Consider the following 14852-nt stretch of genomic DNA (forward strand, 5'->3'; position numbering starts at 1 on the left):
GCCTGGGCAACATAGACTCCATCTATAAAACCAACAAACAAAACACTTAAGATTAAACTTAACAAATGTGCAGAAACAATGTATTTAAATACCCCTGAAATAAAAAAATTAAACTTGAGCAAAAAAAGAGATGCCATGTTCCTAGGTATGGAGTTACCAGAATAAGGATATTACTTTTTGTTAGTTTACCCTATGAATATAATGAAATCCCAGTGAAATATACCATCAGGTATAGTGTTTATTTTGTTTTGCATTTTGTGCCATTTAAAAGAATAAAAAAGCAAGGAGAACTAGAAGAAACCTGAGAAAGAAGAGCAATTTTAGGAGAGCCATGTAAATATTTTTATATACTAAAAACAATTCAAAAGGAGAAAATATTTACTCTTTCCCCCAAAAAACAAAATACATGATTCTAATATATGTAAAATTTTGGTATAGTTCCATGAATAATTATTATTTCTGGTGACTTTAAGAGACAGTATTTTACCTGTACATTCCTAATGTAGTATGTCCCCTAGCACAGAAAGAGCCAGTTGTCTCATTGTTGGTGTTACTAGTGGTCTTTTTTTAATATTAGTATTATTTTTGAGACGGAGTCTCGATCTGTCGCCCAGGCGGGAGTGCAGTGGCATGATCTCAGCTCACTGCAACCTCCACCTCCTGGGTTCAAGTGATTCTCCTACCTCAGCCTCCCGAGTAGCTGAGATTACAGGCACACACCACCACTCCCAGCTAATTTTTATATTCTTAGTAGAAATGGGGTTTGACCATGTTGGTCAGGCTAGCCTCAAACTCCTGACCTCAGGTGATCCACCCACCTCAGCCTCCTAAAGTGCTGGGATTACAGGCATGAGCCACTGAGCCCAGCCTACTAGTGGTCTTTTTACAGTTTTCTGTACAGTCATGCACTGCAGAGCAATGTTTTGGTTATGACCGATCACATGTATGACAATGGTTCCATAAAATTATAATACTGTGTTTTTACTGTATCTTTTCTGTGTTTCGGTACACAGATACTTAACATTGTGTTATAATTGCCTACGGTGTTCAGTATAGTAACATGCTTTACAGGTTGGTAGCTTGGGAGCAATAGGCCATACTATATAGCCTAGATAAGTAGTAGGCTGTACTGTCTATGTGTAAGTGCACTCTATGATGTTCACACAATGACAAAATTGCCTAACAACTAATTCCTCAGAATGTATCCTTATCGTTTAAGTGACACATGGCTGTATATGTGTGTGTATAGATGCCCATTATATGTAACTAATTATAATTAATTTAACATAACACATATACATAAATCTATACATATATAAATATTAGTATTCAAATTAGTATCCAGGATGATGGAACCAGGATGTTAGTGGTAATGTTGATTTTGTTAATTTAAAGCAATTATATATGTATGGGTAATATTTATGTATAAATTATGAAAAATTCTATATATTATGATACATTTAATTGGAAATAATTGAAATTTATAATTATAATTATAGTTAATATAACTAATAGATGCATAAATAAATGTCATTAGTAATCAAGATTTTTGTTTTAGCATAAGAGTTGTGTAAAATTAAAGATGTTAAGAAAAACTCCAGTCTAAAACGTCAGTAGGAAACGTCAGCATCGACACATGACTATTTTTTTCTCTTAAAAGTATTTACCAAATTTTTTCACCTTAAGAAGAAAAATGTGTTTCCTAGGGTTGTTCATTGCAAAAGCTTAGAAGCAGCGATATCCAAGCAGTTAAACCATTCCTAGTGGTTATAGAGCTCAGATTATGATGATAATAAGTAGGTGCCATTTCCCCACTAAAAGGATAACAAACCTTTGTTAAGTTAATGATTTATAGCGGGTGTGGACACCAAGAAATGTATTAGATTGGGATTTCCTTCACCAGAAAGCAGAGAAATATTTAAAATTATTGGGCTTCTCTCAGAAGTATCAGGATTCTGTGAATCTTAATACTTGGGGTCTTGACATGAGATTCTTTTTTACCTGGAAAGACTCTTCTATTTGTATTCATTGTCATTGCTGATAGGTCTGAATTTACTTCCACCACGTTATGTGCTTTGTATTTGTTCTTGTTTCCCCCCCCCCTTTTTTTTTTTGCCCTCCTTTAAGTTCTTTTTTCCTTCCTCTCCTCCCCACCATACTCTTAGAGAAATGGTCTCTTCTTTTAGTGCTAATTCTGACTATTTTAAAATTCCTACTTAGGCCAGGCACAATGGCTCCCTCCTGTAATCTTTGGGAGTCCAAAGATTTGGGAGTCCAAAACTTTGGGAGTCCAAGGCTGGTGGATCACCTGAGATCAAGAGTGCGAGACCAGCCTGGCCAACATGGTGAAACCCCATTTCTACTGAAAATACAAAACTTAGCCAGGTGTGGTGGGCACCTGTAATCCTAGCTACTCGGAAGGCTGAGGCTGGAGAATCACTTGAACCCGGGACGTGGAGGTTGCAGTGAGCCAAGATTGTGCCACTGCACTCCAGCCTGGGCAACAAGAGTGAGATTATGTGTAAAAACAAGAAAAAAAAATCCTACTTAAAAACAGCTGAGGCTAACAAGTAGCTAAACTGATAAGAGTTTAATGCTAGTATCCAAATGTAATTCCTATTGTCCAGTATTTTAGCTTTGTGTATTCTGTAAATTTTGCCTTACTGTTTTATGCAGTCATTATTTATTCCTATTTAACCACGTATTTAATATTTTTTGCTTTTAATTCTTTCTTGTATATGAGACCGTCCTAATGGTAACACTTGTGTTATGTTTAAAGTACACCCATTAAAAATTCTTTCCTGAAGATCTTTTGTTGTTAAGTATCTCAGGTATTGTTTGCTTTTTTCTCTGAAAATAACTTTATTTTTCTTCATTCTTGGAGGATTGTTTTGCCATTAATACAATTTTAGGAGGAGAATAATTTTTTGTTAACACAATTAATACATTCTATTTTTTTACATTCATTGTTTTTTGAGGAGTCAGACGTTAATCTAATTGCCTTCCTGATCTCTTTTTTCTCTCTGGCTGCATTAAAAGTCTTCTGTTTGTGTTTTCTTTGTAATTTGGTATCGTGGTTTTTCATTATCCTGTTTTGGATTTTTTGGACTGCTTTGGGCATCAAAAATTCTTTTTTTCCTTAAATATTGTCTTGTTCTGTCACTTTCTTGAACTTTTTTTTTCAACCTTTCATCTGTATTGTATATTCTTAGCTTTCTTATTTTTCACCTCTTCATGATGACTTTGTGCTGTATGTTGAGTAAATCTTCTGGATTTATCTTCCCAGTTTACTATACTAACTCCCTTTTTAGTTGCATCTTAGTATGCCATTCAATTCCTTCATTTTTCTTATTTAACTCTTTTCCCCTCTCTCTTTGGTAATTTTATTGTCCTATGTTTAATTTCATTGATCTTAACTCAATTGTGTTGAGTCTGCCAATGAGCATGTCAAAGACATTCTTCATCTCTATTACTATATCTTTTCTTTCTAACATTTTCATTTTACTTTTATATTTTTCTTTTATCTGCTAAAATTCTCCATCTGTGTGTGTTGTCTGTACCTTTTCCAGTGAACCTATAACGTATTTAATCATAGTTGATTGAAATTCTGTCTGGTAGTTCCAGCATCTGGATCCACTCTGATTTTTGTAGACTGCTCTGTTGATTGCTTTGTCTCTTGGCAGTGTTTTTTGTTTGTTTGTTTGTTTTGTTTTTTGTTTTGTGTTGTTTTACCTTTCCTTTTTTATGTGAGTTATAATTTTGGATTTAATGTTAGGCATTGGGTATAGGGCTATGGCTTTTAAGCCTAGAGATGAACGCATTTCTGCTGGAGTTGAGCTAGGTTTGGATTCTCTTGCTGTTACGGTTGCCTTCAGTGCACCAGTGGTTTCAAATTTGTTTATTGTTACTTTGTCCTTGAGTTTGCTGGAAGATTTTTTTCAGTCAGTGTTCCTGCTCCACTCAGTTTTAGGCCTTCTCTGTGCTCTTGTGCTTCAGCAGGGTCTCTTCATGTTCTCATCTCTCCTGCAAATGTAGATTGCTATTGGTTGTTCCTCACTGCTTGCTAGCCTGGCAATGGGGAGGAGGGCACTTAGGGCTTTTTGTCCTGGTCAAGCCTCACCTGCTTGGTTGCTGTTTATCATCTCTGGCTCATTTTCAAGTTTTCTTTTGTTTGAAAGTTTTTAAATTTTGGCTTTCTGTTCTCTAATACTTTCGGTATATTGGAGTGTTTGCAAATGTCATTCTGCTTTTTGGGGGGTTTATTATTTTTAATTATGTCTTGCTTCCTCACATGATTTTGATGTAGCTGGGATTTTTTTATGTTTGTCTATGAGTTCATATGTCTTGGAACTTTAGGCACGGTAATACTTTGAGGTTTATGTTAAAGTTGCATTTTTGTTGACCTGGTACGGTGGCTCACACCTGTAATCCCAGCACTTTGAGAGGCTGAGGTGGGTGGATCACCTGAGGTCAGGAGTTTGAGATCAGCCTGGCCAACATGGTGAAACGCCATCTCTACTAAAAATACAAAATTTAGCTGGGCATGGTGGTGCATGCCTGTAATCCCATCTACTTGGGAGCCTGGGGCAGGAGAATCACTTGAACCTGGGAGGTGGAGGTTGCAGTGGGCCAAGACTGCACCATTGCACACCAGTCTGGGTGACAGGAGCAAAACTCCATTTCAAAAAAAGAAAAAAAAACCTGCATTTTTGTAAGGAAGTTTTGCATTTGTTGTTTCTGCTATTGTATATTAATAGTGCTGAATGACTTGCACGCTTGAGGTATTATGAATTCAAACTACAGATCTGCATGAGGGATGGCTTGTGGTTTTGAATTCTCAGGGGAAGGCACTTTTTGTTTAGTTGCTTCCCCTCTTCCCTTTTCCCAGTGCCAGGCAAGTTTTCTTCCTGTCCCCTTCTGCTTATACCTTGCTTACCCTTGTAATGAGGGTGTAGCTGTTTGGGATGAGCTTTATGAGTAGGTTTCTATTAGATTCCTCAACTTTGATAGAGTCTCTTGTTTCATCTCTTGTCTCTCTCACTCGCTACAAACATCAGAGTGAAAAATCTTTAGAGTTTAACAGAAACTGTCTGGTAGATCAAGGACTTTATTGGTTTCCCAAGTTCAAGTATTTTTGCTTTCACATCATTCTTGGCCTTTGGATTCTGCACCTTTTGTGCCATTTCAGTTGTGTTTGTGGTTTTATTTTTTAAAAATCTTAACATTGTTTTTCATGCAGGCTTTAATGTTTTAAATACCACAATTCAGTTATATTCAGTGGGAACTTTGTTAAGGGCATTTAATTCTTTATATTCCTGGAATAAAAGTCATGATTAGATTTTTCTTTGCATTTGGTACTTTTCCCAAGATTTTGAAACGTAGAAAGCCTTTTCCTAAATTTATTTTGCTTTCATTTTTACTCTGTAAAGCCTTTATTGTTTAAATCTCTGCATTGCTCAATAAGTGGTAGATATTAAAAGACCTAAGAATCATGTAATGTTGGACTTTTGCCTAAAGTAGATAATCTGTTTTATATTTTGGGATAGAGCAATATGAAGTTGGACTTTTTAGTCACACTTGGGTTTTGAGTCCTGATTCACCTACTTGTGTGAATTTACTTTTTTTTTTTTTTTTTTTTGAGACAGAGTCTCACTCTGTCACCCAGGCTTGAGTGCAGTGACATGATCTCTGCTCACTGCAACCTCTGCCGCCCGGGTTCAAGCAGTTCCCTTGCCTCATCAGCCTCCCGAGCAGCTGAGATTACAGCGCCTGCCACCGTGCCTGGCTAATTTTTGTAGTTTTTAGTAGAGATGGAGTTTCACCATCTTCGCCGGGCTGGTCTTAAACTCCTGACCTCATGATTCACCTGCCTCGACCTTCCAAAGTGCTGGGATTACAAGCGTGAGCCACCCTTCCCAACCTGTGAATTAACTTTATGATACTCTGTACCACCTATACAATAGGAAAAGTAACTATGTAATAGGGTTATTGTGAGCCTTAAATGAGATAAGCTACAGTTTCTGGTATATGGCCTTGTGTATACCTTTTGAGGACCTTATACATTATTCCAAGGACCTATGTATTTGAGGCAAAAGGGAAAATTTAGTTAAACACCCATTTTGGCAAATGTCTTGAATATTAGGTGAACAAAGATGAATGTAATATTACATAATACAGTTCCTGCCTTAGAGAACTTGTTATCTTATTAGTGAGGTTGGTATGCTTAGTGCTATAGAAGGAGTAATACCTTTCTGGAGTAGAGGAGGGATTGGTTGAACTAGGTCATAAGATGTAGGTAGGAGGCAAATATGTTGGCAAAGACAGAATGGGCTTTTAGCCAGAAGTGACAGCTGCATATGTAAAGGTCTGAAGGCAGTAGAGAACATGTCCCATTTTTGAAAAGTCTAGGTGTGTATACACAATAAGCCAATCGAAGTCTGAGGAGTGGTATATCTTTTGTGATTATGGAAGAGATGGCTGTTGAGATAGGTAGTGTCTAAATGATAGCATGTGAAGACAGAATGGGTATGATAACCCAAATTGAAGAAATAAGTTACTTGGCATAGTATAAGTTATTTATATATAGGGGCACAGGAATAGTCACATTGAGTTGGTTGCTACTTATTCTTGAATTCACACCTGAACAGAACAGATTAGGTATCAGCTCTTAGAAATCATTAGGAAATTTTGTGTATCTAATTAGAATTTTTGTGGGAAAGCAAATAAGGGAGCAGCTTTTCCAGGATTGTACGTGTAAGATAAGGTGATAAAAGCATTTTGGGAATGGAGTTTATAATGACTTTGAATATCAAGTGTAAGAGTTTAAAATTTATTTGGTGTCAACATTAGAAGTCCCTTGTGGCATTTTGAACAGGAAACCTGAGAAATGGTGATTATCTAGGTGATTTGTCTGACCATGCAGGATAGAATTGGAGAGGAACATGCCTAAAGCAGCAGGATCACCTCTTGCTGTGGTTTGGGACTGAGGTGATTAAGACTTGAATTAAGGAGAGGTGGTAATGGGAATGAAAGAGCATTATGGGAGGGATTTATAGAGAATTGACGATCTGAGAGAGAATTGAACCAAAGATTTGGAAGACAAGCAGGGGTGCTGAGAATGTTGATATGATACAGTAGTCTCCCACACCCCCATATCTGCAGTTTCACTTTCCACATTTTCAGGACTGTGGTACTGTTGAAAGAGAGAGGAGCTAAATGATGAGAACACATGGACGCATAGAGGGGAACAACACACACTGGGGCCTTTTGGTGGAGGGTGGGAGGAGGGAGAGGATCAGGAAAAATAACTAATAGACACTAGGCTTAATACCTGAGTGCTGAAATAATCTGTATAACAAACCCGTGACACAAGTTTACCTGCGTAATAAACCTGCGCTTGTACTGCTGAACTTAAAATAAAAGTTAAAAAAAAAAAAAGAGAGAGACCATATTCACATAACTTTTTTTTTTTTAAGAGGCAAGGTCTTACTGTGTTGCCCAGGCTGGATGTTAACTCCTGCGCCCAAGTGATCCTTTCGCCCTAGCTTCCCTGGTAGCAGGGACTACTGGCACTCGCCACTGCGCCTGCCCCCCCACATAACTTTTATTACAGTATATTATTATAATTATATTTTATTATTAATCTCTTCTGTGCCTAATTTATAAATTAAACTTTATCATAGTTCTGTAAATACAGAAAAATACGTGGCATAGGTAGGATTTGGTACTGTCTGCAGTTTCAGGTATCTAGTGGAGATCTTGGAATGTATCCCCCTCAGATAAGGGGACACCACTGTGTTTGGGTGGGTGCCTAGGAAATTTTTGGTAATATCGAGAACTCTGACATCAGCAAAAAGAGCAGTTATAGGGAAAAACTAAAACCACCACTTGTTATTTATTAGATGTGAGCTTAGTTATACAGGTAGATTTTTGGCGCATATCAATATACCTTTATAAAAATAGTTAATTTAAAAAATTATGGTATAGTCTGTGATTGGACAGGCAGTGCAGTCTTGTATCAATGGCATAAGCTGTTGAGATAGATAGGTCTATATTCCTCCTCACTTTAAAAAAAAATTTTTTTTTTAATTTTTTGAGACAGGATTTTTGTCCTGTTGCCCAGGCTGGAGTGCAGTTGTGCAGTCATAGCTAACAGCGGCTTTGAACTCCTGGGCTCAATCAATCCTCCCACCTCAGCCTCCTAAGTAGCTGGTACTACAGGTGCACACCACCATGTCTGGCTTATCTTTTCTACCCCTGTACAAATGCGGTCTTGCTCTGTTGCCCAGGTTGCCAACTCACCTTTAATAAGTATCACTGTTGTGAGACTGGAATGTCACTAATATCTTTGGGTTTTTCTTTGTCTACAAAGTAGAGATAGTAATATCTGCTTACAGGGCTGTTGTGTGAACTAAGTACTTAATGTGTATGCACGCTGGCCTATTTTAAACTCCTAACAAATGTTAATTTTCCATTTTATTATTCTTACTTAGAAGATGCTAGCCTTACTTGTGGCTATTGTCATGCATTAAGTTGAAAATTAAAGAATATTGCATAAAGTTTTCTTGTTTTACTTTTTAACAGTTAACTAAAACCATAACCAGGATTGTTTGCTAAGTAAAATATGTTTATAATCAGGCATTTTGTAATTAGAGGAACTCTGAAGTTGTAATTATTGAATATGTAGGTGTAGTTAACAGCCTTCATTTCTGGTAAGTGACTTTGCTTAGAGGATGTATATTTATGTGAGACTGTTTATGTGCACAAGAGAGACTGTTTCCTGGACGGAAACTGTGGTCTCCAGATCTTTATAATAACATCACCTTTAATCTTTAACTCATGAGCGTTGTGCTATACAGACGGTTTTCTTGAGGCAGTTTTTTATAAGAAGTAAATGAAGCTTCCTTATGAGCCTGTTAAGACTCCATAGACTGTCAATAATATGGAAAAATTTGATATTTAATCAGGAATATGAACATGTGTTTCAGGTAGAGAATGCCAAAGATAATGAAGATAGTATTCTACAAAGAGAAATTCCTGCCAGACAATCCCGAAGAAGATTTCGGAAAATTAACTATAAAGGAGAGCGCCAAACCATTACTGATGATGTGGAGGTTAACAGCTATCTTTCTGTGAGTATATTTAGGAACACTTCATGAATCTTCCTTAATTTTCATATATAGTATCTTTACATGTATCTTTGGTAATAACACGCTGGATTCTGTATGTAAAAGTTTGGGGCTGGTAAATATATAATCTTTTTAAATACTTCTGTTTGGTAGAATTGGTTAGGAATACTCTTACCAGTCGGAGTTCTGTTTTTGCTTTTTTGTTGTTGTTTAAATAATGAAAAAAGTTCTTAGGCCAGGTGCAGTGGGTCATGCCTGTAATCCCAGCACTTTGGGAGGCCTAGGCGGGCGGATCACAAGGTCAGGAGTTCAAGACTGGCCTGGCCAATATGGTGAAACCCCCATCTCTACTAAAAATACAAAATTTAGCTGGGTGTGGTGGTGCATGCCTGTAGTCGCAGCTACTCAGGAGGCAGGAGGCAGAGGTTGTAGTGAGCCAATCAGCCTGTGCAACAAGAGCAAAACTCCATTGCAAAAAAAAAAAAGTAAGCTGTATCCTCCAAAGTCTTTAATTTTGTAGTTGTGAATAGCTTCTTTTTAGACTGAAAAGTAGTTAAATCAAGAAATAAGGGTAATCTAAAAAAATCATATGTATTTTTGAGGGGAGAGGTTTCATAGTTACCAATTTCCAAAGCACGATTTCTAGAATATTAAAACAATTAGTACAGAGCATTTCCTCTTGTTTGCATGTGTTAAAAAAAATAATAAAAAGGATGATTGATTATAGTGAAATTCCCAAGGATGTGTTTAGTTCTTTCAGTTGTTATAAACAGATATTTACTCATTCCATGTTAGGTGTTAGGAATAAGAAAGATTGTTTCGAGAGCTATTTGTACTGGAATAAGTGTTAGCATTAAGACAGCTCTGATATTAGTCACACAGGGTTTCACCGTGTTAGCCAGGATGGTCTCGATCTTCTGACCTCGTGATTTGCCTGCCTCGGCCTCCCAAATTGCTGGGATTACAGCCATGAACCACAGTCCCCAGCCTTTTCCTTATTTTTAAAAAATTAAGGTGCTAAGTGCAATGTATGCCCACATTTTAATTTCTGTAGAAAAAAAGTCAAGAGGTAGAATTAATAAATGAATCTTTAATTGTAATATTTGGTTTTCCTTGTATGAGCTAGAGTGCATACGTTGTGTGTGTTTTGATTGCTTGCTCATTCTAGTCTCAACTTCAGTATCTTCTTTTCTCACATTTTTTTGGTGTGCTGTCATGAATCCTAGACAGATTTCATATTTTCTTTATTAACTGTGGGCCATGCTTGTGAGTCATTTGCTTTTAGCCCTCCTCTGTACTGAGAGTTGTCGTCTTCTAGATATACTGATTTCCTGGGATCAGAAAGAGCAATAGACGTACTCCTTATGGATTCCATTTGTTTGATAATGCTAAGTATAGTGGCATTTTTGCATGTATACCTAGTGTTAGATGGTGATCCTACTAAGTACTGTCAAGAGTTTGACAAATCATGAAAAGGAGAAATTGATTCATTTTAGACAAAACTGATTTATTAACTATGAGACCAGGTTAGAGAAGCTTTTTGGTCATGTTATGTATACGTGCTGTTTCTTGAATTAACGGAGTCATTTTTTCCTAAAAAGGATATATTTCAGTTAACTTAGAAAATATGGTACTGAAGGTTTCATTTACTTTTAATTAATGCTACCAATTATGTAACACCTGTGAGTCTGGCCAGTGTCCTACAATGTTGGCACTTGGTCTAGGTAAGGATGCTATGTAGCAAAAATCTTAATCATGTTTATGAGAGCAGCAAGAAGAGAATTGGTTTAATGGCCTTTATAGGGTTCTTTATGTCTTTTGTTCTATTATCAGCAATTCAGAGAGAAAAAGATCAGGAGGAATCATTTCTTCTTTTAGACAACAGTGGAAATTTGAGTCTGTTTGTTTTTTCCCTTAATGTGTAAACCATCATCTACTTTTTCTTGCCAGAGTGTTGAAGGGTAAAAAAAATTTAAAGATGTTACTGTTGTTTATCGTAATTATTCTTTAGTACCCAACTTGTACAAGGGTTTGCATTAAAGATTTTGCGTGTATTTTAATTATTTTCTAACTAAATTCTTAGAATGACTGAAAAAGATGATTTATTCATATGAAATATTTTTATAGTTTTGTCGTTTTATTGCTTTGTATAAACATGAACCCTAATCTTAATGTGACTTTTTTTAATGTACAATGAGCACTTCTATAATAGTAATAACATTTTTGAAGCTCTGTTGAATATTGCTCTTGAGTTTGCAACAATTTTTTTGATACAATTTCTTAGCACTTTATTGAGATATTATTAAAGTTAATGCATTACTCGTATTTCAAGTGCACACTTTGGGCCAGGCGCGGTGGCTCATGCCTGAAATCCCAGCACTTTGGGAGGCCAAGGCAGGCGGATCACTTGAGATGAGGAGTTTGAGACCAGCCTGGCTAACATGGTGAAACTCCATCTCTACTAAAAATACAAAAAATAGCTGGACGTGGTAGCACTTGCCTGTAATCCCACCTACTCAGGAGGCTGAGGCAGGAGAATCACTTGAGCCCGGGAGGTGGAGGTTGCAGTGAGCCAAGGTCATGCCACTGCACTCCAGCTTGGGCTACAGAGTGAGACTCTGTCTCAAAAAAAATAAATTTTTTTAATGAAATTTTGATTTTGATCAATTTTGACATATGTATAATAAACTTTTGAAACCATCACCATATTCAAGATTATGATTACTTCCATCACCCTAAAGTTTAGGGTTGTCTCCCTTTGTAATTCATCTTTTCTAAATCCCCATCTTCAAGCAACCATTTATCTGCTTTCTGTCACTGTGGATTAATTTTAGTTTCTAGAATTTTATGTAAATGGCATCATATAATGTGAATTTTTTGGGGGCGGGCTTCTTTCACTTATTATAATGATTTTGAGACCATTCCCTGTTGTGTGTATCAATTGTGTTTTTTCCCCTCTCTTATTGGTGAGTATTACTTCATTATATGAATATACCACAATTTGTTTCTCTGTTTGCCAGTTTATGAATATTTGCATTGTTCCAGTTTTGAGCAATTGCAAATAAAGCTACTATGAACATTTATCTACAAATCTTTGTTGATACATATACTTCCATGTCTCTTAGGTTAATACCCAGGAGTGGGTGACTGGTCATATGGCAAATGTATGCTTAATTTTATAAGAAACGACCAAAATTGTTATTTAGTGTGGTTGTTGCATTTTACATAATTTGTGTTCTTTGAAAATGACAGTTTCCACATCCTCACCAACACTTGGTATTGTCAGATTTTATTATTATTTTTTAAAATTTTAATAGTTATATAGTGGTATCTCATTTTGATTTTAATTTACATATCCCTGATGACTTACAGTGTTGAGCCTCTTTTCATGTACTTATTAGTGATTTGTATATTCATATTCCTTTGTAAAATATTCAAATATTTTTAGAGTTTACAACAAATTTAAATGTCTTCATATAGTCTCAGAAATTTCAGAGTTTTGATCTTTGAGGCAGATGACTTTGATATTTAGATAGCAGAAAGGTGATGAAGAGCAATATTTAGTGAGCAGGATGAGTAATCAAGCCTAGTATAAAAAGTCCAGTATTTAGATGAGCCATCTATCTTGAATTCTTGCTTCACTAACTGAATGATGACAGTTCATCTAAATCTTTGGTGCTTCACCTCTAAAAATGAGGATATTGTAATACCAGGTTTGCCTGTCTTGGGGGTGGTGGTTGAAATTTTTAGAACATGTGTGTGTATTCACAGTCTAATCAGTCAATAATATCTACAGATTCTTCCTTTCACGTGTTTCAGAATTTGTGCTTTTCACTTAATTTGCCCATGTCATTTCTTTACTGTTCACCTTTTTCTTTATAGGACTGTTGTAATAGCATCTCTCAAAATCTCCCAGCCACCTTTCACTGTAAAAGCAGTATTGTTTCATTTTAGGAGATTTTGAAAAATTAGAAAACCTGAAAAGCATTGTTTAATTTCTTTATCAGAAGATATCTACTTAATTAGTTTGTTTCTTTGATTTAAAATTTTTTATCTTCTCTCTGAACTTGTTTCCCTATCGCTAGCCCTGCTTTCTACATCCTCCCCTTTACCCTTGCCAGTAACTAGTCCATTTATTTTGCTTCTGTCCGTTCTAAGTGAAGCTCTAACAGTGTCACTTGTTTTAAACTCTTAAATCTGTTACGGCCTACCACCAGTTATCAGAAAAATTCCAGTGATCTAGCATGCAAGGAAATTCATAGTCTAGACCAGTCCTGTTTAATAGAATTTTCTGTTATGATGGAAATGTTTTATGTCTGTGCCATCGAAATTGATAGCAGCTACCTAGCCATAGTATTGAGCTATTGAGCACAATTTACAAGTAAATAACCACATGTCCCTAGTTGGACAGCACAAATCTAGACTTTGTTCACTTCTCCAACTTTATCTTTTACCTGTTTTCTATGTATTTCCTATTTTTTGGCCATACTGAACAAGCTTGCTGACCCTTGAAGAAACCATGTGTTTATGTACATCTCTTGTATATACAATTCCTTTTACTTAAAATGTATTTTTTTCTTTGTCCTCTTAACAAAAGTCTCAAGACTTAATTTCACATCATCTCATGGAGAACTCTGATTTTTTTCTTGGGAAGGATTAAGCACATATCTACACTCCCATAATGTCTTGTTTATGTGCCTGTAAGCACTCATTATGCTGAGTATAATTATAATTATACTATATTGCAGTGTAATTGTTTATTTAAATATCTCTCTCATCAGAATGGATGCTCCTAGAAGATGTCAACCATCATAATTATAACCTTAGAGTATAAAAGAAAATAAGAGTGCCTGTTCTGTCAGCTTGCTTAGCATCCTGTGTAACTTTGGGCAAGTTGTGTGACCTTTGTATGTCTGTCTTGATAGATAACTTATAAATTTATAAAAGGATTAAGTGAGATAATATATAAAAAGGGCTCTGCCTAGTGTCTGGTGCTCTGAAAAATAGTAATGTTAATAGCATCCTATTGCTGTTGTTATTATTGTAAATATTTTAAAAACCTTTGTTCCTATTGCTTACAAAATAGTATTATTATTTATTCCATACCTGGATGTAAAAAGTGCTTACCAAAATGTGTAAATATATTAAAGTAAATGTAAACAAGTAAGCTAAAGAATCAGAGCAAAGGGAGAATAAAGGTAAGAAAAGTTAAATCAAGTTAGCTTGAAGTTAGAACAATCAATTAAAATTTACCCTCAGAATCATTGACTTTGAACAAGTAATTTCTTTGTCCAATCTTAAAAGATAAAAATAGTTACAAAATTTATGTGAAAGTCACTGGATGAGTCACTTTACTGTATAGAATGAGTAGCTAGAAGCCAATCAAATGAGATGGAGAATGTCTGCCTAGAAATGATGAATCTGATTTTGGAATTAATCACTTGTAGGCCTGTTTGATAGTAGTTAGCAAGGCCATTTGTTTAGCCCAAAACAATCTCCAGGACATGGGAAGAAAATACTATTATCTTATCCTTTTAAGTTTCTGGGGATTTTGTGTATATATCATAATGAATACAAAATATTTTGCCAGCAACACATGTATTAATTTTTAAATACATTATGTATGTTATAAATGTAACTCATTTTTATCCCCAGTGCTATGTGTGATTTTTAAAAGTTGTGAGGCCAAATGGAGTGGCTCATACCTAATTCTAGCACTTTGAG

General features: G+C 35.8%; 1 protein-coding gene across 9 annotated transcripts in view; it reads left to right on the forward strand.

Moving 5' to 3' along the window:
* Positions 1 to 14852, forward strand: part of RAPGEF6 (Rap guanine nucleotide exchange factor 6) — a 219071-nt gene that overhangs the window by 77431 nt on the left and 126788 nt on the right. For all 9 annotated transcript variants that reach the window (XM_050792727.1, XM_050792725.1, XM_050792724.1 and 6 more), the window contains one exon: positions 8988 to 9131. In XM_050792727.1, the coding sequence (XP_050648684.1) occupies positions 8988 to 9131 (144 nt within the window). The remainder of the gene's footprint in view (positions 1 to 8987; positions 9132 to 14852) is intronic.

The sequence above is a fragment of the Macaca thibetana genome, chromosome 6 (genome assembly GCF_024542745.1).
Source record: "Macaca thibetana thibetana isolate TM-01 chromosome 6, ASM2454274v1, whole genome shotgun sequence".
NCBI lineage: Eukaryota > Metazoa > Chordata > Mammalia > Primates > Cercopithecidae > Macaca > Macaca thibetana.